Below are 26,406 nucleotides of genomic sequence, written 5' to 3'. Positions count from 1 at the left end.
TGCGCTCAGAGTCCCATTGTGCTGAGTGCTGTATACACACTCAGCCTCCTCCCCACAGAGTTCACAAGGCAGTCATAGGGTTGGAGGGGAAAAAGGCTCCAAAGGAAGGGATTTGCTCCAGGTCACAGACCAGGTTGGTGACAGACCTAAGAACAGACCCCAACTCTCTGGATTCCCAGTCCAGTGCATGCTCTGATATGGTTCAGGATCATTCCCTATTTTTAAAGGGGTGCCCTCAACTTAAAAAAAACCCCACACACTTCCTTCTTAATATGCAACTCTTACGGAGCCCAGAACCGAAAGAGATGAGGTGGGCCTTTTCCTCTCTCTTTTTTGAGCCTGTTTGCTTTGTGCATGACAGCACCTTTGTGTGAGTTGCACTTCTGTCATCTCCCTCGCAAAGCCGGCCAGTTTCCCTGTTGTTTGTGTGGGTCTCCCACACCGCCATGGCTTAAAAGGAAGGAGCGATTTTCAAACCCTCATGAATTGGCCGGGGGATCAAGGGGCGAAGGACAACCTGAAGCCACTTTCAAGTGGTTTCTAGCCATTGATTCTATCCTAGTTATTTGTATCGTGATCGCCCCTAGTGGTCCCAGTCAGGAGCGGAGGTTATAGACCTGGCACTACACAAACATCCCACAGAAGTGATTCTCTGCTCCAGAGAGCTCACTGACCCCGTGGGGGGGAGCCGTGACTGGCGTGTGTAGAACCCAGTGGGAGGAGGAGAGGGGGCTGATGGATGGAATCACAAGGAAACAAGAAGCAGATGCTGCTTCTTAGCCAAAAAACAATCGATCAGTGTAACACCTGTACATCCTGCCTGGGGCTGAGTGGGGTGTTACATCTGGCCCTTGCATGTGTGGAGGAGAAATTGACTCAATTACCTCATAATTTCCCTCCATCTTTAATCAGTATGATCTAGCCAGCTGGGATAGTTACCTTGGGCACCTCCCCCTTAGCGCCTGGGGGGAGCCTCAGGATCCAGAAGTTCCTGTTCTTCAGCAGGTTCTCCATGTTCTCCAGCCTCCTCTGCAGCAGCCCATACTCCTGGATCAGAGTTCCCAGCACGGCCCACTTACTCTCCAGCTGGTTCCCAAACTCCACCACCGTCTTCTCACAACCTATCAATTTCTTCTCAGCCGTGCCTGTTCGCCCTTCCAGGTTCATCAACCGGACGGCGTGAGCGTCCACTTTTCTCTCCACGGCTTGGATTGCAGCCACTAGAGTCAGGGAGATCTCCGCAGTTTGCAGCGGGGCTTCCCTCACAGAGGTCCGTCTGGGGACAGCGTGGGGCTGCGAAAGAGCTGAGTGCTGGGACTCCACGTCCCATTCAGGAGCCTGTGCGGGGACATGGAAAAAGGAGTTTGTCAACAGCAGCTCCAGAGAGCAACAGCCGCTCGCACGCTACAAGCTGCTCGATGCTTTCTCAGACCCCATTTTTATTTTTATTGAATGCACACATAAAACCTCCTAGAGAATTAGCATGATGTTATGCAGAGGTCAGGTGGAGAAATTAAGCACTCAAAAGTACGAGATTCCAGAAGCTAAGGCTGAAAGATCAACTATCAGGCACATTTCTGCTTTGAAACCTGTTGTTGCCGCAGGGAAGTTGTGCAAACCTGCTGGGCTGGGCGACAGCCAGTGGGAGGAGGGGGGTGTCCGCAAGATACACACGTTATTAAAGATGTGGGCTACACCATGGAAAAGTTTCAGACCCCCTGTCTAAAGTGCCCCTGCCGCCCACTTGAGAGACCAGCTGAGTATTTGTAAGCACCTGACAGACCCAGCAAAGTAAGAACTGGAACATTTCCACGCTCTCGAGGCCCAGCAGATCCAGCATCCTTCCAGGGCTTTTCTATTCAGAGCTAACCATTGTGGCAGCCCTGGAGGATCTGGGAAGCTTTCAGCCAGCTGTAACCAATCAGAATTCGTCAGCGGGTCAACTACAAATAAATAAGTTGCTCAGAGTAGGGAAGGAGAATCTCTGGTCAGGCTGCCTTTTATAAAAGCATTGGGGGGAAGGGGTAGCAAAGCCCCCCCTGAGCTGCAGCGACGCCTCCTTGGGCAGCCAAGGGGCGGGCGGTATCCAGGCCGATCCCCAAACACGTGTCAGGGCAGAAGGGGAGGTTTGTGTTCTGAAGGGTCTGAAAATCCTCTCTCTGCCCCAGAGCCCAGCCCCGCCCCAAGGGTGCAGGAAGCGCTGCCCTTGTTCCTGTGCCGTTAGAAACCCGCGGTCTGGGCGCCCAGGACCAGAACTATCCCCTTCCCCCGGGGGGGCTCCAGGAAAACCGCCCCGCAGGCTCCCAGCAGGGACAAAGCGCAAAGCCCCCGGGCGGGCAGGCGGAGCAGATGCCCCAGGTTAACCTGCCACCGGGCCCGGTCTCGGTGTCACGGGCCGCCCGCTGCCCGCTGCTCCCCGCCCCGACGTGCGCCCGAGCCCGGCAGGCACCACCCGGCCCCGGGGCCCTCCCCAGAGCGTGCGGCCCCGGGCGGAGCCGAGCCCCGGCGGCAGGAACCGGGTGCGGGGCCCTGCCCCCATCGCCCGGCGCTCAGCCGAGACCGACAGCGCGGCTGCCGGGCAGCAAAGCCCCGGTCCCGGCTCCCCGCGGGCCCGGGAGAAGCTCCCGGGGGTCCCCCGCGACAGGCGGTTTCCTGCCCCCCCGGACCCTTACCTGGGCAGCGGCCCGCTCGGCCATGGCCCTTTGTCCCGGCCCGGGAGCGCCCCTCACCGCGGCCCGGGGGCGGCCCTAGGAGCTCCCGCTGGCCGGGCTGGGGGCACCGGGCGAGGCTGCTCCGCAGGGAACGAGCCGGGCGGCTGGATCCGGATCCGAGCCCGAGCCCCGCTCCCGCTGCGGGCTGGGCAGAGTCCCGGCGCCGCCTCGCCACGGGCCGGCCCCGCTGCCGGGCGGAGCAGAGCGAGCGCGGCCCGCAGGGAGGGAGGGAGGGAGGGAGCCGCGGCCTGGCTGCCGGGGCCGGGAGCGGCGGAGCGGGGCGGCAGCGGCCCCTGCCGGCGGGTGGATCGCGGCGCCGGGCGCCCCGGGGCCTTGTCGGACGCTCTGCGGGTTCGGGTCTGTCCCGTCCCCACGGAAACGCGGCGCTCGGGCCGCACCCGGTTCAGCGGCCTGGAGCTCGGGCCGGGGCGGGTCCCTGCCGCGCCCCGGGCCCGCTGCAAGGCCGCTCCCGCCGTCAGCTCCCTACGGTGCAAGGCCGGGCCGCGGGGCGGAGTAGCCCCCACAGGGGGTGGAAAGCCGGGGCGGGGGCCCCAGCCGACGGGCCCCTCGCGGAGTTCGCTCCCCGGGCCGGCAGGTTCGCTTGGATGCCAATCCCCGGCTGCTGCCTGACACCCAGTGCCGCTCAGGCTCCCAGTCCAACGTCTCCCAGCCCTTCAGCGCTACCAGCCTCCCCGGGGCCAGGAGCAGCTGCCGACCCCTCACCCTGCGGGGAGCACCCCCTACACAGCACTGGCCCGAGCCTCCCCTTAACGCCACACAGATCCAGCTGGGTGCAGTGCTGCATGCAGGGGGGAGATCCCAGAGCCACCCCAGCACCATTGCCATGGGAATCACAGGGGGGTTCCCTTTCTTACGGGCCTGTGACTCTAGATGACATGGGATTGTCTCAGCTTCACCTTCAGGAGACACTGACTAGCAGCAGTGGACGCTTCTTGTGGCCCTCATCTCACACTCGCTGGTGTTTTCCTTAACACCCACTTTCTGAGGCCTGGGCTGACCTGACAGTCACCACTTTCACTTACTAGTAAAGGAAAGGTTCTAATTGTCAGGAAGAGCTTTGAGAAAACACACACACACATCTCCATCATTTATTACTTTGAACACCTGGTGAGGCTGAAACCAACCTCATGATGGGGGGGAGGGGGGCATGACATGATTTTTCAATGCTTGGCCATTGACAATATTGTTTTCATTGACTACAAGGGGGAGCTAGTTCAGACCATGCAATTGACAAACTAATTAGGTTGCTAGGAAAGTGCTAGGTAAACTTGCAACTCTTAACAGGTACAGCCAAGCATGCTTCAGCCAGGGGAGCGGGGGAAAAGGGAGAACAAACTATACAGCAGGGAGAGGATGAGACTGGCGGGGAGGTAGGACACAGCTCCAGCCACTGATTCGCCGGACAAGGGCTTCAGAATGGAAACACTGTATTGACAGATTTTGCAAACAAGGTATTACAAAAACACAACCAAGACCAGCAGCTGACATTCCACAGAGAAAGAGACATCTAGTTACAGTCACTCCTTAACACCACTTATTTCTTATGTAATTCAACCAATATTTACAAAAGTCTGAAAATCTTGGGTCAGTTATTTCATACATTTAAATAGCTTAGATCGACTGTGAAATATAGTGCCACATGTTTTATTGTATCTTAGAATAATATCCTAGTTCTGATATAGCATTAACTAAAACCACCCCTCCTAGGATTTAGCATAAGTTGCTCTCACCTGTGTCACTTACCCTTGTGACCAGTAAAATCACCTTCAGGGGCAGTTCACATGAATGAATTATAGGCACCTTTCCATTGGGCCAAGTCCAAAACAGAGTCTAGAGCCCGCTTGGTGCATAATTTCACCCTCTCAGGGGTGGAATGAGAAGAGTATCTCCACAGTCACATCCTCCCCAGAGTTACTCTCCCACCCGACAGCCTTCATCCATGTCCATCTGCCTCCCTCCCGGTCCCCTCTGCTCCAATCCCCTCTATCTTCCCATTCCAGGACTGGTTCTGCATCCACTTCTTCCAGCTTGGGGTTTTTCTATCCCTTTCCCCACCCCTGCATCACCTCCCCAGCCAAGTTCTTCTCTTCCACTAGATTGACTGGCCTGCTGGCTAGGAATGGTGCCCCCTCCATGCTTCCAGCATTGCAATGAAAGCCTGTGGAAAACAATGACCATGAAAATTGGTATCACTCCTATAAATATGCACCAGAAGCAGGGTAGGTGGGGAAACACCTACAAAATGCTGTCTCCTGCTGGCAACCCGGGGAATAGCTCATTTATTCTCCAGGGGTAAAGTCCACAAGGCCTATTAAGTCCCATGCAACCCACACAGGGTTTAAGTGGTGCACAGGCCTCATGCTGGCCCCCTGCATGGGGTGGATTTCACCCCACTAGTTAGGAAGAGGAACTCCATTTAAACGTCAGTGAAGCAAAGCTTTGTAGCATGGCCACAAGGACGGGCCGTGGCTTCCGTTCATTCGCCGTTGTGATGCACCTCCCATGCTTTCTTTCATTTTAAATGCAACAGCCCCTCAGTCCCCACCCAGGGTGGAGCTACTGTTTATTTTCTTTTTTCACACCGAGGAGGGTGGTCTGGGTTCCCGTCTCCAACTGCTGTGAGCCCTCCAGGGGCTGGGGGTTCCGTGTGTGAATTTTCTGGTGGCAGTTCAGCGACTCCTTGTAGCGGAAGTTCTTCCCACAGACGGGGCACTGGTACGGCGTCTCCCCCGTGTGGACCCGCCAGTGCTTCAGGAGATGATCCCTGCGGATGAAGCTTTTCCCACACTCCGTGCACTGATATGGTCGCTCTCCCGTGTGGATCCGCTGATGTCGGATCGCTTTGGAGAGGTCCCGGAAGTCCTTGCCGCAATACGTACACGTCAGGGGCCCATCGCCCTTCCCCGTGTGAAGCTTCTGGTGTAAGATAAGACTCACCTCCAGACTAAAGCTCTCCCTGCACTGAGTGCACGTATAGGGCCTCTCCACCATGTGGTTTGCCTGGTGTTTTACAAAGCCGTATTTGAGATTGGAGCTTTTCTCTGGCTCAGGGCGCTTAGGGGGTTTTGAACGGACAGGTGCCTGGGTTTTTGGAGGAGTTGTGATTTTGGGTTTCTGTCTAATGTTTTCTCCATGCTCCAGAGAAGTGCAGGCTCCCCCTGATGCATGGATTCTCTGATGTGTGGCAAAAAGCTGTTTGTCTAGGAAGCTTTCCCCACACTCGCAGCATATGTACGGCCCCTCTGCTGCGTGTGCTTCCTCAGAGACATTTTTCATTAAATCTCTTCCACGGCGAGCAGATCGCCTCAGCCCAGTCCCAGGAGGGCTCCTCTGCAGCATCGCTGAGCTGGACTGGCTCTCCTTCGTCAGTTCCTCCTCAGGACTGCAGAAAAGCTCTTCCCAGTCTCCTGGTAACAGGCTAGGAAGATCTAGGTTTGCAGGACCTTCCTCACCACACTGCTGCTCGTCTGCCAGAACAGAGAGAACAGAGACATTCACTTCATCCAGTGGCCTAACAAAAGCCTCATTATGTGCACTGTAAACTCGCTGGGGCACAGACTGTCCTGTTAGGTGTGTGCACGTGCCTAGTACAATGGGGCCATGACCCCCAGCTGGGGCCTACAGACCTTACTGGCATGCAAATAGACCAAAACATTTCTGATTCACAACTGAAGCCTGAATCTATGGCGACAAGGCCCAGCTAGATGGAGATGGCGGGTTTCTCAGGAGATGAAGCACAATAAATCTTGCAGAATATGGCATTTACACTGGAAAAGATACAAAATATTCTTGGGGCAGGGCCCCATCTTTGTTCTATGTTAGAACAGCACCTAGCACAATGGGGTCCTGCTCCGCTTCAATGTTTGGCAGTTATCAAAGACACTGGAAAGAAACACAGAGACAGGACTATTGCAGACTCAGCCATTTTAGGTGAGAGCTGAACACATCCCTGATTTCTGCAGAATTTAAGCTTTGATTTTAAAAGTAGCCACAGGTGGGGCTGGGCTGCCAGCATCACCTATTATTAAAGTTGCCCAACCCTTTCCAGTAGAACACCCTCTTTTCAGTTGTTTAGAACTTTGCCAAATCTTAATGGTTCTAGCTGAAATGTTCCATGCTGCGTATCTGCCTCAGGCTGAATTTTGTGTGTGGGTAAATTTTCAGTCAAAACAGTGCAGCCATTTATGAGAACAAGGCTGGGGAAAATATTTTGGTTTTCAGTGTTAAAATCCTAGCAACCTCTCTTTTTGAGAAGCTCTGGCACTCCTGTGCTTTGGGGCAGGGACTGGAAATTTGGCAGCAAGAGGTGGGTCCTTTGAGCCAGGGAAGTGCTTTTTGATGTTCCTGTGAAAATCACCCAAATCTGGCCAAGTTAGAACCCTCTGAAAATTCTACATTTGCACATGCTCACTAGATTTCTCACAGCTTCACTGGTCAGTTAGTCAAGGAATCTGTCTGTGCTACGCATGCTCCAGACCCTCCTAGCTTGTGTGTGCTGGACTGTGCAAGCAACCATCCCCATAGCGCGACTGAGCGGTGCACAAGCAACCATAACCCTAGCGCTTCCTAACCCATGAGTGCTTCACGTGCAACCTTAATGTACTTCTAACTTGGTTTGTGTGCGTCCCATTACAGGCCAACGTCCCGTTAAACAGGCTTTGCAGGAAACCCCCGCAAAAGTGTGAATTCCACCCTCCTTCACTTCCCTGGGATCCCATCAGCAGAACCCAAGTATGACACAAGGTAGTGCTCAGCTGGACTCTAGATACTTTTAAATACTATTTTATGTGTCCTTGTCTCTCTAGGCTGGATTCTCCACCCTCACACATCAGAGAAGACATACACTGTTCCTGCTTGTAGTCCTGGCTACACCCACTACACACTACCACAGGCTGAAGTCCCCTCCCCCCAGTTCCATTACGGCTCTCCACAGCTTTCCTCTCAAGGCTAGGAGCCTCACTGCTTATCTTCTACCCTGCAGTGCTATTCTACTCTTCTAAATCTCTACTCCCCAAACTTCAGGGATCAGGCAGCCTTGAAACCAAGCAACTCTTGCAGTTCTAGTATCACCCCGCCCCCTCATTCGCTGGTTTCCTACATTTCCTCGGATCTCTCAGCAGACTTTCTTCCCTAACACTCTGACCTTGTGTCTGCCTATCACTCCGCGTGCCGCCTCCATCCATGTGAAACTCCTCCCCTTTCCCTCTCTCTTGCCCATCTCTTTTCCACGGAGGCTATGATCCGTCAAAAACTCAGAGCCCATGGCCTCTCTGTTATTGCCCCCTCCCTAACTGCAATCAACCACTCTCAGCTTCCCCACTTTCCTTCTTTGTCCGGGTGCAGACTCAGAGCCTAGATCTACAGAGCGCCATCTCTGTTCCATCTCTGACTACGTAGAGCTCTGTGATGCTCTGTGTCTAAAACTCACATGTGCCAAGGTCCGTAGGGATCCCTCCCTCTTCAGAGACTCCCTGATTCGTGACAGGCGGCTCCTCATATTTAGTCCACAAACTCTCACTGGGAGTAGAAACGGGAGATCCTGTTCACAGGAGAGAGAATTACGTGTTGTTTTACTAACATTCATTAGATGCTATAGAGATGATTTCAGGAGAGATGTCAACATCAGATTAGAACCAGAGGTAGCTAGAAAAGGCTTGACAGGGGGGAGGGATAGCTCAGTGGTTTGAGCATTGGCCTGCTAAACCCAGGGTTGTGAGTTCAATCCTTGAGGGGGACATTTAGGGATGAGATGGGATAGGGGAAATTGGATAATTTAGTTGGGGATTGGTCCCCCTTTGAGCAGGGGGTTGGATGAGATGACCTCGTGAGGTCCCTTCCAACCCTGATATTCTATGATAAGAAAAACATTGACAAAACTCATCAGCAGAGATATGCATGAAAGACTCAGGCAGACTGCCCCAGGTTTCAGCATCTCTCTCATACGGTTTATGAGGAGTTTTAATCTATTACTCACCCAGGCCGGGATCTGCAGGGATTTGTCTTTCCTCAGAGTCACTCTGATCTCCCACACTGGGTTCCTCCCCTCGTTCAATCCGGGACAGAAGGTCGGGTTTGGAAATGGCAGCATCTGCATGTGGAAATGGATATTGGGGGCAGAAACTTTTATTCATACTCACGCAGTGCAGGTCAGAATACACACAGACCCTTAAAATCACTGCCGGCTACCCCCATTTCACTGCTAAGGGTGACGGGAACAGAGGCTAAAGAAGATGCTCTCATACCCACAGTCTGAGCAATCACACTCAACTGCACACGGCTCGCTCTGCCTGGCTCAGGCACCAGGAGCGTTCCCAGGAGTGCTCCCAAGGAACACACCCTGCAGCATGGGGAGGAGAGTAGGAAGATTTTATCTGTGCTTATCTGAACATTTCCTTTCTTGGAGTAACAAGGTTACCAGATTCATTACAACAAGTACTAGAGCCTGCTTGCAGCTTGGGGGCAGAACCAGCCTGGTCAGACACTGACGGCAGGGGAACGCCCTGCACCATGAAATTCCCTCCAATTGAGGTAACTTCCACAGCCAGGATAATTTCATTCTATTTTTCTAAATTACAGACTGTGTTAATTATACTTTGGGGAAAAGGCACAATGATTTCTCCTACTGCAGAACATGGTAAATTCCACCTAACAACAAACCCGAATCCCTGGAGGTCAATTTCCAGCTCTATTCTGGAGGATGCATTTGTCTCCAGGGGGTGGGGGAGGATCTGTGGACCTCATTACTCAAAGAATCGCTCAATCTATGAGTTTCCTTTCAAGGCCAGAAAGGACCACATTGATCATCCAGTCTGAACCCCCTGGATAACACAGGCCAGCGAGCTTCCCCTAAATAATCCCGAGAGCAGAGCTTTTAGAAAATATCCAAACCCAATTTAAAAATTGCCAGTGATGGAGAATCCACCATGACCCTTGGTAAATTGTTCCAGTGGTTAATTAAGAACAATATTTAATAATTTGTCCATTATTAAATATTGTCCCCCATGTAGATAATTTTTTCCCCATGTAGATACTTAGACTGTAACCAAGTCACCCCTTATCCTTTTCTTTCTTAAGCTAAATAGATAGGAGTTCCTTGAGTCTACCACTCTCAGGCAGGTTTTCTAATCCTTTAATTGTTCTCGTGGCTCTTCTCTGACCCCTCTCTAATTTATCAACATCCCTCTTGAACAGTGGGCACCAGAACTGGCCCCCAGGATTCCAGCAGCATTGCACCAGCGCCAAACCAAGAAGGAAATAACTCACGATTCCCCAGCTTATGCATCCCAGGAAACCTACGTGAAAGACGTGACTGTCACTATTCCCCACCCAGGGGGGAGTCCTTAGGCCATGCAATGTGTAGACTGAAAAGGGCCATACTTGCACTACTGTTCACCCACGTCAGCACTGCTTGTGAAAGCGCGGGGGGCACTTTGAGCGTCAGATGGCAGTTTATATTTGTTTATTTTGGTTGGATGATGTCACCTGAGAGCTTTCATGCCCAAGCAGGGGCTGAAATGACCCCTGCCTGGTCTTGGCTGCCTGGGAAGGGCCTGGAGAGTGAGAAGTCCATTCTTCCAGGTAAAAATCTCCCCCGGTGAGAAACACTGCATCGCCTACCACCAGGGGAAATAACCACACTTGTCCTCGTAGCGATACCAGGGGAAATTGACTTGTGCACAATAAGAAAACTTATGGCCTTAGAAAATGGAGGCTGAGGGCAGGTAGAAACCAAGAAATGATGGGCCAAGAGGCACGTTCCTGCCTCCTGATTCTTCCACAGCCAGGCTGCTGTCCCTCTCCTCACTCCACAACCATCTTCTGGGGAGCAGCGGGGAGGTGGTGAAGCATGGGACCAGCAACACAAGCTGGGAACAATACCCAAGACGTCAGCAGCAGTTGGGGACAACAGCCCAATGCTTTCTTAGTCTTTCAGGAGAGGCAAGAAATCCCTGTCCTCCATTACACCTTCCCAAGGTGCATGAGGCTATATACAGCTATAGTTTGTCTGGGGAAGCTGCAGACCCAGCCTGCGAAACTCCACAATACTCCATTCACTCTGGCCAGGAAGAGTCTATCCTGTTTTGCTTTTTACTATTTGATTATTTCCTCTGCTTTAGGCTGCTAGCCTTCCTCTCCTAAGCAGGGAGAATTCCCCTTGTAGAGGAGCATGTGTGCACATGCGTGCACATGCACCTAGAGGAATCAGTATATTTCCACAGCCTGGTGGTTTCTGCATCACTGTGCCCTGCTGCATGCTGGGAAGGTGAGTGTGGAAAACAGCGCTCATTTTATTTATTCATTTTCCCCTTCAGAAATAGGTCCCCATAGGGCTGCTTCATGGATAGGTCCCCATAGGGCTGCTTCAGAGGGAGGCATACAACTGGGCTCAGATTGCTCTGAAAATATTGCCAGTGACCGGTGATCTCCCCGTCCGCAGAGGCTAGGCTTCCTTATCTCCCCTTCCCCACATGTCTCTTGAGTCTCTCAAGGAAGGTACTGGCCTGGGGCTCAAGGATGGGCTTCCCAGAAGTTCTACTGCTCTCTGTGGCATGGAATCCACAAGGGCAAGTTAGGTCTCGGTTTACTTTGGAAATGTCAGTCTGGGATATAAGTGAGGCTCCAGGCAGGGGCGGCGGAGGGGCTTTATAGATATGACAACAGGGGGAAAGCTGGGCCGGGAGCCCCTTTCCTGCACTCTCTGGTGTTGGCAGCATCTGTTGCTGTGTCAATTCCCTCCATGCACAACCCGTGAGGAAGTGGAGCGGGAGGTGGCGCAATCAGAGGCAGGGCTGCTGGCGTAGGCTGTGGGGATGATGGCAGCATGATCTCCATGCTGGTTCACTGCCCTTCTAGCTCCATCCTCTTCACATAAATGGGGCACCTGCTTGCCATTGCCTTGTCAGCTCTTTCCAATCCTAGCTGCCACCTCTCCTGTCTGCGGAAGCTGGGCCCAAGGTGACCCCACCCAGACTGGCTGTGAGCAAACTGCACTCCGCACACAGCACCAGCTCAGCACCCAGCAAGACGCTCAGTAATGAAGTGAAGCAGGAGACAGACCTTTCCTTTTGCCTCTAGCTGTTCTCAGCCTAGCTCCGTCCCTGAAGCCTGGAAGGACGGCAGCCACTGCAAATGCCTCCAAATGGGAAGCAGAGCTAAGGGAACCAACTCCTTCAAAATCCAATGCTGCCCTGGGAAGCAGACAAAATACGGAGCCCAGCTGTGAGGCTGAACATTTGAAATGAAGCCTGGAGTTCTCTCAGCAATGCTGTCCAGCAGGGACGGCTGGGGGATGCCAGGCTGCTGGGGAGGCAGAAAACTGGAGGGACCTACAGAGGATTATTGCCAGTGACTGACAGACTAGTTCTGACTCCAGGAGGCAAGCAGACTGAAGTACCCATTTTAATGGATTTGGACCTTAGCATGAAGATGACACGTAAATTCCCCTCTCTCCATTCAGAGCACCCCTCTTCTACCTGTGCCCCAGCTCTGTGATAACTGTTGTCCGTCTCCACTCCAGTATCCAGCGTTCACACCAAGTTCTGGACTGCCTGTCAAGCTGAGGCCTGGTCTACACTACAGAGTTAGGTTGATGTAAGCTACCTTACGTCAACCTAACTATGTAAGTGTCTACACTAGAATGGTGCTCCCACCAATGTAAGTCGCCCACGACATCCACCTAAAAAACTCCACCTCTGCGAGAGGCGAAGCACTTAGGTCAATGTAGTTCGGGCGACACATTGCCTGTGTTACTTACATCGCCTGTTGGTTGACAGCCCAGAGTCTCCCTGCTACCTCCCGGGGAGGGATTCGGGGGGCGAGGGGAAGAGCGCCTGTACCCAGCTGCCACCCAGGCTCAGACTCTCCCCCCTTCCCCCCCATCCCAATCCCTGACTGGGAGGTGGCTGGGATTGGGCTCTCCTCACCCCTAACCCAATCCCTCACTGGGAGGCGGCAGCAGGGTTCCTGGCTGTCAGTCCTGGCAACAGGGCTCAAAGTGGGAGCCCCACCCCACCCTGGGGCTAACAGTCTGAGCTGTGAGTCCAGCAGTGGGCTCCATCTCACAGGTGGGAGCCTACCAGCATGAACTTGACATTCTTGTCAGTTTCATAGCTGCTATTATTTCACATTTTGTCTGGGCTCTGGCTGTCAGCCCCAGAGCTGGGGGTCTCTAGCTGTGAGCCCTGCTGTGGGCTGACCCCCTGAGCCAGAGAGGAAATGTGACATAGCAGCAGCTGTGAAACTGACATGACTATCAATTTCACTGCTGGTAGGCTCCCTGCTATGAAACTGAGCCCAGCCTCAGGCCTGGGTGGGGGAGCTCTAGCTATGAGCCCTGCATGGCTGTCAGTGCCCCACAACGCTCCACTTCAGTCAGTGCAACATTCCTGGCGAGGACACACACCACCGGTAGAAGGAGGGCAGTGTGGACAGCAACAGCTGATTTCATTACTGCGGTGGCTGTAAATCGACCTAACTTAAGTGGACCTAATTTTGTAGTGTACACAAGCCCTGAGCAAGGTGCGCTAATTGTGCGGGTTCTTTTGTGATGGACACACCCATCCACTGACTGTCACTAGGTACTCATAGTGCAGCCTAGATAATTAACTGAACACCCCGCTATTGCGTCAAAGTCTCCATATCCCATTATCAGACCCCCTCCAAGACATCCAGACCCCTGATCCACCAGGGTGCAATGGAGCTTGCGTAAGTCAGACCCTGGGGAAATCTGGCACTTCAGAGACCACACAGCTTCGAAGAGAGGAACAAAAGCCCAGCCAGTCTTTACCCAGCGAGATCACAGCCTCGTAGTTGCCCTTCATGATGTGCCTGTAAAGCTCCTTCTGCCATTCGTCCAAGCTCTTCCACTCCTGCTCAGAGAAATTAAACGAGTTGTTGTTGAAAGTCACTGGGACCTGCAATTACAAGGATGATAGACTCAGCACCTTCTGCTCCCTGTCTACATACCACCCCTTGTTTCCTCCAACACCCCATTCTGCCCTGTCTTCTCCCTCCCAGTGCTCCCTCTGTCACCGTATTCTCTTCTGGATTTTGTTGTTCCTCCCCATTCCCATCTGCTGCTCCCCAAGATTGGGCTTGGCTCCCATCAGCTGTACACAGCTGAAATCCATTCCCCACTGAAGTCTGTGACAAAACTCCCATTGACTTCACTGGGGCCAGGATTTCACCTCATCTAGTCCTTGCCTCTTCCTACAGCCAAAGCCTTCTGTATGATTTCCATCGCAGACCCTTTGGACAGCCTGCTGCATGCTTCATCCTTTAGTTGCGTCTATTGCAATTGACTCTTGATCCTGTAAAGGGAGGGACATGAGCAGACCCTAGTACTTGTGCAGAGCCCCCCGAACTGCACGAGACTCTGCAGGAGCAAACGGTCAGCCCACACAGATCTGACTGCAGGATCGGTGACTCAGACTGTAAGTCGCTCAGAGCAGCAGCACGTCTTACCTATGCGTTATCAAATGCCACGCGTACACCAGACACTATATAGGCTGAGCTGCCTTGGGCACTTTGACCAATCAGTATCCAAAAAAAGATGCTTTAGTTGCAAAGCCCTGTTCCAATTGGCTGAGTTGGCTTCTCTGGGGATGTCACACCCTGCATTTAAATCTCCCATTAAACACAGCTCTGCCGTTGCCAGCCACACTGTTACATTTACATTAGAATTCTCCAAACAACCAAATATATGAGTGAGATGGGCACGGAAGAAACACTGCTGATTTTATCTCAGTGGTTGGTTGGTTAGTTAGCCTGTTCCCTTTCTCAAATTGTTTGTCACGCGATTAGTGAAAGCCTCCCCCCTTCACCTTAGCCTGAGCTAAGAGGTCAAATTTCCAAAGGAAGCAATGTTAGAAGCAGAATCCATATACCTTGGAAACAATGGGACAAAGGGAAGCTGCAGAGCAGGCGAGCAGCAAGAATGGGGATGGGAACACCCACAGTACGACTCCCTTTAAAACAAATATACTTGTGCAGAACATTCTGAGTGTATGAAAAGCCCCTTCAGTGTCTGGTAGGGGGTCTGGCTTTACATCCCCTCAGCACTAGCTGGGACCTTGTTACCTTGGGGACTTCTCCATTAGCACCAGGGGGGAGTCTCAGGATCCAGAAGTTCCTGTTCTTCAGCAGGTTCTCCATGTTCTCCAGCCTCCTCTGCAGTTGCCCATACTCCTGGATCAGAGTTCCCAGCGCAGTCCACTTACTCTCCAGCTGATTCCCGAACTCCACTGCCGTCTTCTCACAACCGACTAGTTTTGTTTCTGCCATCCTCATTCTTCCCTCCAGATTCATCAGTTGTGCTGCCTGAACCTCAACCTTCCTGTCCACAGCTTGGATTTCAGCCACGACGGTAAGGGAAATCTCTGCCGTCTGAAGATCTGTTTCTTCCATAGAAGTTGTTTCGGGGACAGCAAGAGGCTGTTCAAGTGACAGGTCCTGGGACTCCATGTCCCATTCAAGAGCCTGTTTGCAATGACAGATATTGGAAAGGAGGGGGTCACATTCTCACATAGCAGAGTCAGTCGAAGAGAGAAACGACAAAAGAGCCACATGCCACAGCCAGCTGAGAGCTTTCCAAGTCTGGATCTTTACTACTACAGGGTCACAATGAGAATGTGAAACTTGAAATCCAACCAAACATGCATTAAGAGTAATTTCAGCTCCTCTCTCTGTCCCTGCAACCCCACCAATGTTTGTGTTTTTCCAGCTGTATTTTTGATTTTCTCTCTCTCCCCACCCTGGTGCTGTGTGAAAGCCTCCCCATCCCCAGCAATAGGGGAAACAGACCACCCGCCCAGAGAAAACAGCGAAACTGAGTATACACAAAGGGCTGTCAAATGCACAAGGCAAATAACTGGGGGAGAAAAAAAATACCATCCATTTTCCCCTTCTCTAATCAGTGACTTGTAAGAACATTTAGCATCACATGTAACAACAGCCGGTAAGAGCTTTTCAGGCAGATGGCTCTTTCCGTTGATGGAGCCTTCTGCCCTAGAGGTTTCTCCGCCACAGCAAGTCTCTCTGGGCTACAAAGGCGGTGGGAGCAGCCCTAGTCACAGCACTTGCTGCCATAGAAACACACAAGGCGGGGGGGGGACCGGCTCTTGCAGCTTGAAAAGCGGCAAAGCTCCATTCCCCGCTCCCTGAACCAGGGACCCCCCCCCCCCCGCAGCCCCTTGGGCCTGGGCAGGGAAACCCAGGGCTCCCCTGGGGCCGGCTCCCCGGGCCCAGGGGGAGGATGCCGCCCCCCAGGGCGGTGCCGGCCCCTTACCTGCTCGGGCGCCCACTCAGCCATGGCCCTGGGTTGGGAGCGTCGAGCCGGAGCCTGCCGGGGAGCGGGGCCGAGCGCAGCGACGGCTCTGGGCTGGGCAGAGTCCCAGCACCTCCTCAATAGGGGCTGGGCACGGCGGCCATGCTGGGGGAGCAGTGCATGCTGGGAGTCCGGCTCGCCGGCCGCGGGGCCCGAGCGCCAGCAGCGCCCCCTGCAGGGGGGAGGGCCAAACGGCACCTAAGGGTTTGCAGGGGAGGGTGTGAAGCCCAACTAGAAACCCGGGGTCGCGTCACCTCTGTGGGCGCTGGCCCAGTGCTCAGCCTGGCTGCGGCCGGCAGGCGCTTAGCAGCGGGGGGGGAGGGGGGTGCACTGTGGCATCGGCAGGGTGCCCCCGTCGATTGCATTTGCGTTAACTTTTGCGTTGCCCAGCTCCGAAACAGTTGTATCCTTGCAACCTGAGCGTCGTGCTAGGGCAGCGTCAGTATTTAACACGCTGGCGGGTGTCTGCCCAAGGATGGCATCCGTCCGTTCAGCTGTGTGTCATTGACGCACTACTGCGAACAGCTAACGGGGAGTCTCCTTTCAGGCCAGTGGCAGGGGACTGGTTTTGGGACACACATCGCGGCCACATTTGCCTAGCTTGGTGCGTGACATTTCTCAGAGGAGAGAAAGTCAGGGGTGTGGTGAAAGAGCCCAGCCTTCCACACTATTGCTGAGGGTGGAAGAGTGTGAAGCAGCTGGTGGGTGGGAGTTTGGCAGCGGGGGTAGGGTAGGGGCTCCAGACGGTCTTAATAGTGAGAGGTGTTCAACTGGGGAAGCTGATGGCTGGGGGCTGGCAGGCATCAGGGGGTACCTGGGAGTTCAAGGTTGGGGGTGTCTGGGGCAGTTGGAAATGAGGGGCAGGTTGGTAGATGGGGGTGCTGCATGATTGAAGTCTGGGGTATCTGGAGCAGTTCGGGTGAAAGGGCAGCTACCTGGGCGGAGTGAGGGGCACCCCAGGGGGTGTTTCTTGGGCAGCTGCGTGGGGGGGGGGGCGGCGGGAGCTAGCTTGGAGGGATGCCATGTTTAAGAAGGATGAATTCAAACTGGAACAGGTACAGAGAAGGGCTACTAGGATGAGCCGAGGAATGGAAAACCTGTCTTATGAAGGAGACTCAAGGAACTTGGCTTGTTTAACCTAACCAAAAGAAGGCTGAGGGGAGATACGATTACTCTCTATAAATATATCAGAGGGATAAATACCAGGGAGGGAGAGGAATTATTTAAGCTCAGTATCAATGTGGACACAAGAACAAATGGATATAAACTGGCCAATGGGAAGTTTAGACTTGAAATTAGATGAAGGTTTCTAACCATCAGAGTGAAGTTCTGGGACAGCCTTCCAAGGGGAGCATAGAATCATAGAATCATAGAATATCAGGGTTGGAAGGGACCCCAGAAGGTCATCTAGTCCAACCCCCTGCTCAAAGCAGGACCAATTCCCAGTTAAATCATCCCAGCCAGGGCTTTGTCAAGCCTGACCTTAAAAACCTCTAAGGAAGGAGATTCTACCACCTCCCTAGGTAACGCATTCCAGTGTTTCACCACCCTTAGTGAAAAAGTTTTTCCTAATATCCAATCTAAACCTCCCCCACTGCAACTTGAGACCATTACTCCTCGTTCTGTCATCTGCTACCATTGAGAACAGTCTAGAGCCATCCTCTTTGGAACCCCCTTTCAGGTAGTTGAAAGCAGCTATCAAATCCCCCCTCATTCTTCTCTTCTGCAGGCTAAACAATCCCAGCTCCCTCAGCCTCTCCTCATAACTCATGTGTTCCAGTCCCCTAATCATTTTTGTTGCCCTTCGCTGGACTCTCTCCAATTTATCCACATCCTTCTTGAAGTGTGGGGCCCAAAACTGGACACAGTACTCCAGATGAGGCCTCACCAATGTTAAATAGAGGGGAACGATCACGTCCCTCGATCTGCTCGCTATGCCCCTACTTATACATCCCAAAATGCCATTGGCCTTCTTGGCAACAAGGGCACACTGCTGACTCATATCCAGCTTCTCGTCCACTGTCACCCCTAGGTCCTTTTCCGCAGAACTGCTGCCTAGCCATTCGGTCCCTAGTCTGTAGCTGTGCACTGGGTTCTTCCGTCCTAAGTGCAGGACCCTGCACTTAACCTTATTGAACCTCATCAGATTCCTTTTGGCCCAATCTTCCAATTGGTCTAGGTCCTTCTGTATCCTATCCCTCCCCTCCAGCGTATCTACCACTCCTCCCAGTTTAGTATCATCCGCAAATTTGCTGAGAGTGCAATCCACACCATCCTCCAGATCATTTATGAAGATATTGAATAAAACCGGCCCCAGGACCGACCCTTGGGGCACTCCACTTGATACCGGCTGCCAACTAGACACGGAGCCATTGATCACTACCCGTTGAGCCCGACAATCTAGCCAGCTTTCTACCCACCTTATAGTGCATTCATCCAGCTCATACTTCCTTAACTTGCTGACAAGAATACTATGGGAGACCGTGTCAAAAGCTTTGCTAAAGTCAAGAAACAATACATCCACTGCTTTCCCTTCATCCACAGAACCAGTAATCTCATCATAAAAGGCAATTAGATTAGTCAGGCATGACCTTCCCTTGGTGAATCCATGCTGGCTGTTCCTGATCACTTTCCTCTCATGCAAGTGCTTCAGGATTGATTCTTTGAGGACCTGCTCCATGATTTTTCCAGGGACTGAGGTGAGGCTGACTGGCCTGTAGTTCCCAGGATCTTCCTTCTTCCCTTTTTTAAAGAGCAGTGGGGGAACAAGACCTATCTGGCTTCAAGACTAAGCTTGATAAGTTTATGGAGGGGATGGTATGATGGGATAGCCTAATTTTGGCAATTAATTGATCTTTGACTATTAGCTGTAAATATGCCCAATGGCCTGTGATGGGACGTTAGATGGGGTGGGATTTGACTTACTACAGAGAATTCTTTTCTGGGTGTCTGGCTGGTGAGTTTTGCCCACATGCTCTGGGTTTAGCTGATGGCCATATTTGGGATCAGGAGGGAATCTTTCTCCAGGGCAGATTGGCAGAGGCCCCAGGGCTTTTTCACCTTCCTCTGTAGCATGGGGCACGGGTCACTTGCTGGAGGATTCTCTGCACCTTGAAGTCTTTAAACCACGAGTTGAGGACTTCAACAGCTCAGACATAGGTCAGGGGTTTGTTACAGGAATGGTTGGGTGAGATTCCGTGGCCTGTGTTGTGCAGGTCAGACTAGACGATCATAATGGTCCCTTCTGACCTTAAAGTCTATGAATCTATAAACTGGCTGGCAGGGAGAGGGGGAAAGTATCCCTGGGGGGATGGTGGGCATCAGGGAGCGGTGGGTGGAACTGGCTGGGAGGAAGGGGTACGGGGTCAATGGGGGAGCAAGCTGGGGTTTCCCTAGAACAGCGGGCAAAGGAGTATCAGGGGCAGGGGAGCAGCCTGGGTGGGGGGTCCCTGGAGCAGGGGAGCAGCGGGCGGGGGTCCCTGGAGCAGCAGGGGATCGGGGCGGGGGGTCCCTGGGGCAGGGGAGCAGCCTGGGGGGGTCCCTGGAGCAGCGGGGGATCAGGGCGGGGGGGTCCCTGGAGCAGCGGGGGATCAGGGCGGGGGGGGTCCCTGGAGCAGCGGGGGATCGGGGCAGCGAGTGGGGGTCTCTGGGGCAGGGGAGCAGCCTGGGGGGGGTCCCTGGAGCAGGGAGGGTCGGGGCAGCGGGTGGGGGGTCCCTGGAGCAGCGGGGGATCGGGGCACCAGGCAGGGGTCCCTGGGGCAGGGGAGCAGCGGGTGGGGGTCCCTGGGGCAGGGGAGCAGCCTGGGGGGGGGGTCCCTGGAGCAGCGGGGGATCGGGGCAGCGGGCGGGGGTCCCTGGGGCAGGGGAGCAGCGGGCGGGGGTCCCTGGAGCAGCAGGGGATCGGGGCAGCGGGCGGGGGTCCCTGGGGCAGGGGAGCAGCGGGCGGGGGTCCCTGGAGCAGCAGGGGATCGGGGCGGGGGGTCCCTGGAGCAGGGGAGCAGCCGGGGGGGGGGGTCCCTGGAGCAGCGGGGGATTGAGGCAGCGGGTGGGGGGTCCCTGGGGCAGGGGAGCAGCCTGGGGGGGGGGTCCCTGGAGCAGCAGGGGATCGGGGCAGCGGGTGGGGGTCCCTGGGGCAGGGGAGCAGCGGGCGGGGGTCCCTGGAGCAGCAGGGGATCGGGGCGGGGGGTCCCTGGGGCAGGGGAGCAGCCTGGGGGGGTCCCTGGAGCAGCGGGGGATCGGGGCGGGGGGTCCCTGGGGCAGGGGAGCAGCCTGGGGGGTGGTCCCTGGAGCAGCGGGGGATCGGGGCACCGGGCGGGGGTCCCTGGGGCAGGGGAACAGCCTGGGGGGGGTCCCTGGAGCAGCGGGGGATCGGGGCAGCGGGTGGGGGGTCCCTGGGGCAGAGGAGCAGCCTGGGGGGGTCCCTGGAGCAGCGGGGGATCGGGGCAGCGGGTGGGGGGTCCCTGGGGCAGGGGAGCAGCCTGGGGGGGTCCCTGGAGCAGAGGGGGATCGGGGCAGCGGGCGGGGGTCCCTGGGGCAGGGGAGCAGCGGGCGGGGGTCCCTGGAGCAGCAGGGGATCGGGGCGGGGGGTCCCTGGAGCGGCAGGGGAGCAGCCTGGGGGGGTCCCTGGGGCAGGGGGGCAGCGGGCGGGGGTCCCTGGGGCAGGGGGGCAGCCTGGGGGGGTCCCTGGGGCAGGGGGGCAGCCTGGGGGGGTCCCTGGGGCAGCGGGGGATCAGGGCAGCGGGTGGGGGGTCCCTGGGGCAGGGGAGCAGCCTGGGGGGGTCCCTGGAGCAGCGGGGGATCGGGGCAGCGGGCGGGGGTCCCTGGGGCAGCAGGGGATCGGGGCGGGGGGTCCCTGGGGCAGGGGGGCAGCCTGGGGGGGGTCCCTGGAGCAGCGGGGGATCGGGGCAGTGGGTGGGGGGTCCCTGGGGCAGGGGAGCAGCCTGGGGGGGTCCCTGGAGCAGCGGGGGATCGGGGCAGTGGGTGGGGGGTCCCTGGGGCAGGTGAGCAGCGGGCGGGGGTCCCTGGGGCAGGGGAGCAGCCTGGGGGGGGTCCCTGGAGCAGCGGGGGATCGGGGCAGCGGGCGGGGGTCCGTGGGGCAGGGGAGCAGCGGGCGGGGGTCCCTGGGGCAGGGGAGCAGCCTGGGGGGGGTCCCTGGGGCAGCGGGGGATCGGGGCACCGGGCGGGGTCCCTGGGGCAGGGGAGCAGCGGGCGGGGGTCCCTGGGGCAGGGGAGCAGCCTGGGGGGGTCCCTGGAGCAGCGGGGGATCGGGGCAGTGGGTGGGGGGTCCCTGGGGCAGGGGAGCAGCCTGGGGGGGTCCCTGGGGCAGCGGGGGATCGGGGCACCGGGCGGGGTCCCTGGGGCAGCGGGCGGGGGTCCCTGGGGCAGGGGAGCAGCGGGCGGGGAGGAGGCGGGAGGGGGAGCGGGATCCCGGGAGCGGAGAAGCGGGCTCCAGACGGGCGGCGGCGGCCCGGCCCCCGCTTCCCCGCCCCCGCCCGGCAGCCCAGCCACCCCGGCAGGGCATCGCCGCCCGCCGCGAGGTGAACGCACGCGGCAGCGCCCCCGGCGGCTCGACGGAGGAACTGCAGGGGGCGCCAGCCGGAGCCGGTGTCCGCGTGCCGTGGCGAAAGGTCCGGGGGGAGGGGCTGCAGCCCGGCCCCGCCCCCGGCTGGAACAGCCGCCCAGGAGGGGGCGCAGGTCACAGACCCTGCGGGACACCCCCCCCACCGCCCGCCTTAGCTACGGGGTAGGGCGGGGGGCGCCCCTCACCGTCCCTGCAGGGTCTGGCTAGACCTCCCCCCCCCGGTTACAAACGTGCCCCCGGGAGAGCAGGGCCCTGATGTCCCGGACCCCTGGCAAGCGGGCGCTGGGCACTGGGGGGGTTCCCTGCTGTCACCCTCCCCTGATGCCAGCCATTGAGGTCTCACACCCCTGTCTCAGTGCTGACAGAGGGAGGCCGGGGCCGTTTGCTAGTCCCTCAGCCCCAGGCCGGGGGTGGCAGGCTGCGTCCTACCCTCCGCCCTGGAAGATCTTTCAGGGCTCGGCCCCAGCAGCCCAACACCAGACACCTCCCCAGAACCAGATGCGGGGATTGGGACCGGCCCCCTAGCACCCCTCGGCCATTCCTAGGAGATGGGCCCCCTAGCCTGGAACAGAGGGAGACTAGGGCGTGCAGGCCAACATGGGCACAAACTTGGCGGGGGGCAGCCAGCACAGTGGCCATACAGAACCATAAGCTTTTCAGGAGCACACACGGGTGGTTCCATGCACACTAAGTCTTAAACTTCAGGTTAATGCACAAGATTTACTTTGCATTTCATACACCTCTGAATGCATCTGATGAAGTGAGCTGTAGCTCACGAAAGCTTATGCTGAAATAAACTGGTTAGTCTCTAAGGTGCCACAAGTACTCCTCTCCTTTTTGCGGATACCGACTAACACAGCCGCTCCTCTGAAACCTCTAACAGGAGTACTGATAACGACAGCCCTGGACTAGTGCCTTCAGCGCTCACTGCCTCAGTTTCCCCATCTGTCCAATGGGCGTATTTACTGACCTCACAATGCTGGGTGTGTTAATTAATAGGCCTGACCCTGAAAATGGGTCTTTCACCTGACAAGCATTGGGAAAGTGCTAGTGAAACTCAGCTTGTAGCAGGAGGAGGTTAGAGTGGCGGCAGCCAGGGGGAGTGGAAGATAGACCAGTAGAAAAACCAGAGGTGGGCTGGGTTAGTGGCGCTCATTAAGCAAGTTACACAGGTGGCCGAATGGAAATGCTGGAAAGCTCAGCAGAAAGGGGTATGGTACAAAACACAGACTTGCACCTGACTTGAAACCAAGGGAAAGACGTTTAGTTAGAGGCACCATGTTCATTAAACTGATATTTACAACAGTATTTGAAAACCCTCCTTGTCCGCATGGCTTGGATCATTCAGAAGACACCCTGGCAGGTTTTACTGTCACCAACCCAGCAGCTCTTTAGGATGTTTACTGGGAAGTGTACTCAGAACCCATGATCTACTTGACCAACCCAGAGTGACACTCCCTTCATTTATGAATCCGAATGGATTGTGGCCACCTTTCCACTGGCCCCAAACCAAACAAGCCTGAGCCTCCTGCTATCAAGCTCTACCTCATCAGAGACTGAGCTAAGAGCTGTGGGATTCTGCTCTTTAGCTTTGCCCTCTTCCTGGGAGGATCACCTCTCTTTTCTCCCCCCACCCCCACCATCCCTCCTCCCTGTCCCCTTTGCTCCATTCTCCTACTCACTGCCACCTTCCTCCCCATCCCCCCCACCCACAGGGCTGCCCCTTCCATGCTTTCTTTACTCCATCCAGCTGCTCGATGCAGGCCCTTGGTCCCTCTCGCTTTTAAGCTCTCCACTCTGTGGGCCTAATCCTACAGAGTGCTGAGCTGCGCTATCAACTCCCATTGCAGTCAACAGGACCGGAGACCATTCAGTAACTTGTCACATCAGACTCAGACTGTGCATCTGCCTGCTTCATTCCACCCAGCAAAATCCTTCCCTTCCAAACAGAGAGGGGAGAAAGTCCCCCGTTCCACCCCTGGCCCGTAGGTAGGAGTGCTGATCACTGTGTTTCAACACCACCGGGCTTTTTAGTCTAGTGCTTCACTCTCCTGGCTCAGAGCGGCAGCAAAAGGAGATGGAACAACAGTGACAGAGGAACCCGTACCCCTTCCAAATATCCACAAGCCAATGAATAGCTGGCAACACCTCCCAACCTGAGAGCCCCCCCGGGAAAAAGTTCATATTTATTACCAAAGAGACTTTAAACAGGAGTCAGTTGCACATCATGGCCTGTGTCCTTCAGCAGTGACAAATGATTTGGGGGGGGCCCCCTCAGTTTTCAATTGGGCCTTCAAGAGGTCTGATTTTAAGCAAGTGCCAAGCAGACACCTTCTGAAAATCAGGCTCCTTTAAGGCTTCTCCAGCTGGGCTCCCAAAATTTAGAACGTGTTAAAATAATTTTAAATTTGGAAAGCACTTTGGGCTCTACTGATGAAAAGTGCCAGGTGAGAACTAGGTAGTTTTATTAAAAGCCCCTTACAGGATGGCAGCATGAAACTGCCAACAGTTATAAAACAGTTATCCAGCGCCGGCTGTAGGCTGGATGTTTAAGGAATTTAGTGGGTTGTTTTAGGCTGCGATTTTCCAAGCAGCCTCAGGGGACGCGATGCCCCGGAGTTGGATGTCTAACTCCTGCAGGGAGACACAGTGGATGAGGAAATACCTTATCGGACCAACTCCTCTTGGTGAAAGAGACAAGCTTTGCAGCTTGATCTGAAGAAGAACTCTGGGGGGGCACGAAAGCTTGTCTCCTTCACCAAGAGAAGTTGGTCCCATAAAAGGAGATTCCCTCACCCACCTTGTCTTTCTCATATCCTGGGACCAACACCGCTACGACAACACTGCACACTCCTGTAGGTCGAATTGGGAATCCCAGCCTCCCTGTACGTCACATGACGTCAGAACCTGCAAGGCGCTCCCAGCCCGGGGACTCCTGCCCCGTCTCTCTCATAAACAACGAGGTCTAGCCGGGGCCTGTTGCTCGGGGGCCAGGGCGCTGCCCACGGGGCAGTGGTCCCCCAGGTGGATTTTCAGGTGGCAGTTCAGCGACTGTTTGTAGCGGAAGCTCTTCTCGCACTGGGGGCAGCGGTGGAGTCTCTCGCCCGTGTGCACGCGCTGGTGTTTCAGCAGGTGGTGCTTGCGGATGAAGCGCTTCCCGCACTGGGCGCAGGCGTAGGGCCGCTCCCCGGTGTGGATGCGGAAGTGGTTGGTGAGCTGGGATTTCTCTGTGAAGCGCTTCCCGCACTCCCCGCAGTGGTAGGGCCGCTCCCCCGTGTGGATGCGGAAGTGGCTGGTGAGCTTGGACTTCTCGGTGAAGCTCTTCTGGCAGGTGGGGCACTGGAAGGGGCGCTCGCCCGTGTGCAGCCGCCGGTGATCGACCAGGTAGTACTTCTGGGTGAAGCTCTTTTCGCACTCGGGGCACTGGAAGGGCCGCTCGCCCGTGTGCACGCGCTGGTGTTTCAGCAGGTGGTGCTTGCGGATGAAGCGCTTCCCGCACTGGGCGCAGGCGTAGGGCCGCTCCCCGGTGTGCGTGCGGTAGTGGTTGGTGAGCTTGGACTTCTCCGTGAAGCTCTTCTCGCAGTCGGTGCACTGGTAGGGCCGCTCCCCAGTGTGGATCCGCTGGTGCCGGACCAGCTGCGAGGGGTGGGTGAAGTTCTTCCCGCAGTCCGTACAGAGCAGCGAGCCCTCATCCTTCCCTGCGTGGAGTCGCTGGTGGACGAGGAGGCTTATCTTCAGCCTGAAGCTCTTCCTGCACTTAGCGCAGGTGTACCCCATGTGACTGACCTGGTGCTTGAGAAGGCTGGATTTGAGGCTAAAGTTTATCTCGCCCTCAGAGCATTTGTAGGGCTTTGCACCTGCCAGGACCTGGCTTCTCTGGGGATGTAGGAGATTGGATTTCTGAGTGAGGCCTTCTCCACATGCTGGAGAAATGGAGACTTCCCCTGGTGTGTGGACTCCCTGGTGCGCTGCGAACAACTGCTTACAGACAAAACTTTCCCCACATTCATTGCATATATACGGTCCCTCTCCTGGGTGACTTTCCTCCTGATCAGTGGCTGGTGCAAGGCCGCTGAAGTCTCCTCCACACGGAGTGAGCTGGCCCAGGCTGCTTTCTGCAGGGTTTCCCTGCTGTGTCAGTGAGCTGCACTGATTGCCGTGGCTCCATCTCTCAGCAGGTGTCTGGAAATCCTCCTCTGAGCTTCCTTGCGCCCCCCTGGGAAGTTCCGGGATGGCAGCACTGTCCTCAAGACACCACTCATCTGCTGGAATATAAAAGGGAATCCAGAGAGGATTTAACAGCAACCTCATCCCAGGACGTTCCTCATTCACCAGGAAAACCCAGGAAGTTGAGAGCGGAGAGGGTGGCTGTCTGCAGAGTGCCTAGCACACTGCTGGAGCCATACAAATGAATAATCATAACCCACCCCAATTCTGCTTCACCATAGCTACCTTGTCCTTACATATTTATCACCTTCCCACCCCCCCATTCTGTTCCTCCAGTCTGTGATCTACTTCCACTGCCCAGTAACATCCCTCTTCTCTGCCTCTGCGGGCAAAGCATTTCCTGTGTACGTAAACTCACCCTTGATGGGATCTGTAGGGATTTCTCTCTCCACCAAGCCCCCCTGACTCTCAGCACACGGCGTTTCCTCTTGTTTAATCCATGAGCTATCGCTGGGAGTAGAAATGGGAGATCCTGTTCACAGGAAGGAGAATGACATTAGGTTTCTCTCACACCCGCTGAACCCTTTAGGGAGGATTTCAGG

At 55.7% G+C, this 26,406-nt stretch overlaps 1 protein-coding gene across 1 annotated transcript in view; it reads right to left on the bottom strand.

Moving 5' to 3' along the window:
• The window catches only part of LOC140906198 (uncharacterized), a 35,572-nt gene that overhangs the window by 5,215 nt on the left and 3,951 nt on the right, over positions 1-26,406 (bottom strand). Inside the window, exons 5-14 of the mRNA XM_073329690.1 lie at positions 26,223-26,336; positions 24,595-25,902; positions 24,120-24,136; positions 18,982-19,038; positions 16,018-16,254; positions 14,811-15,209; positions 13,519-13,645; positions 8,707-8,820; positions 8,161-8,271; positions 5,387-6,199 (exon numbers count right to left, since the gene is read on the bottom strand). Coding sequence (XP_073185791.1) covers positions 5,387-6,199; positions 8,161-8,271; positions 8,707-8,820; positions 13,519-13,645; positions 14,811-15,209; positions 16,018-16,254; positions 18,982-19,038; positions 24,120-24,136; positions 24,595-25,902; positions 26,223-26,336 — 3,297 coding nt within the window. The remainder of the gene's footprint in view (positions 1-5,386; positions 6,200-8,160; positions 8,272-8,706; positions 8,821-13,518; positions 13,646-14,810; positions 15,210-16,017; positions 16,255-18,981; positions 19,039-24,119; positions 24,137-24,594; positions 25,903-26,222; positions 26,337-26,406) is intronic.

Source organism: Lepidochelys kempii, chromosome 2 (genome assembly GCF_965140265.1).
Source record: "Lepidochelys kempii isolate rLepKem1 chromosome 2, rLepKem1.hap2, whole genome shotgun sequence".
Lineage (NCBI taxonomy): Eukaryota > Metazoa > Chordata > Testudines > Cheloniidae > Lepidochelys > Lepidochelys kempii.
This window is presented reverse-complemented; position numbering and strand designations above follow the sequence as displayed.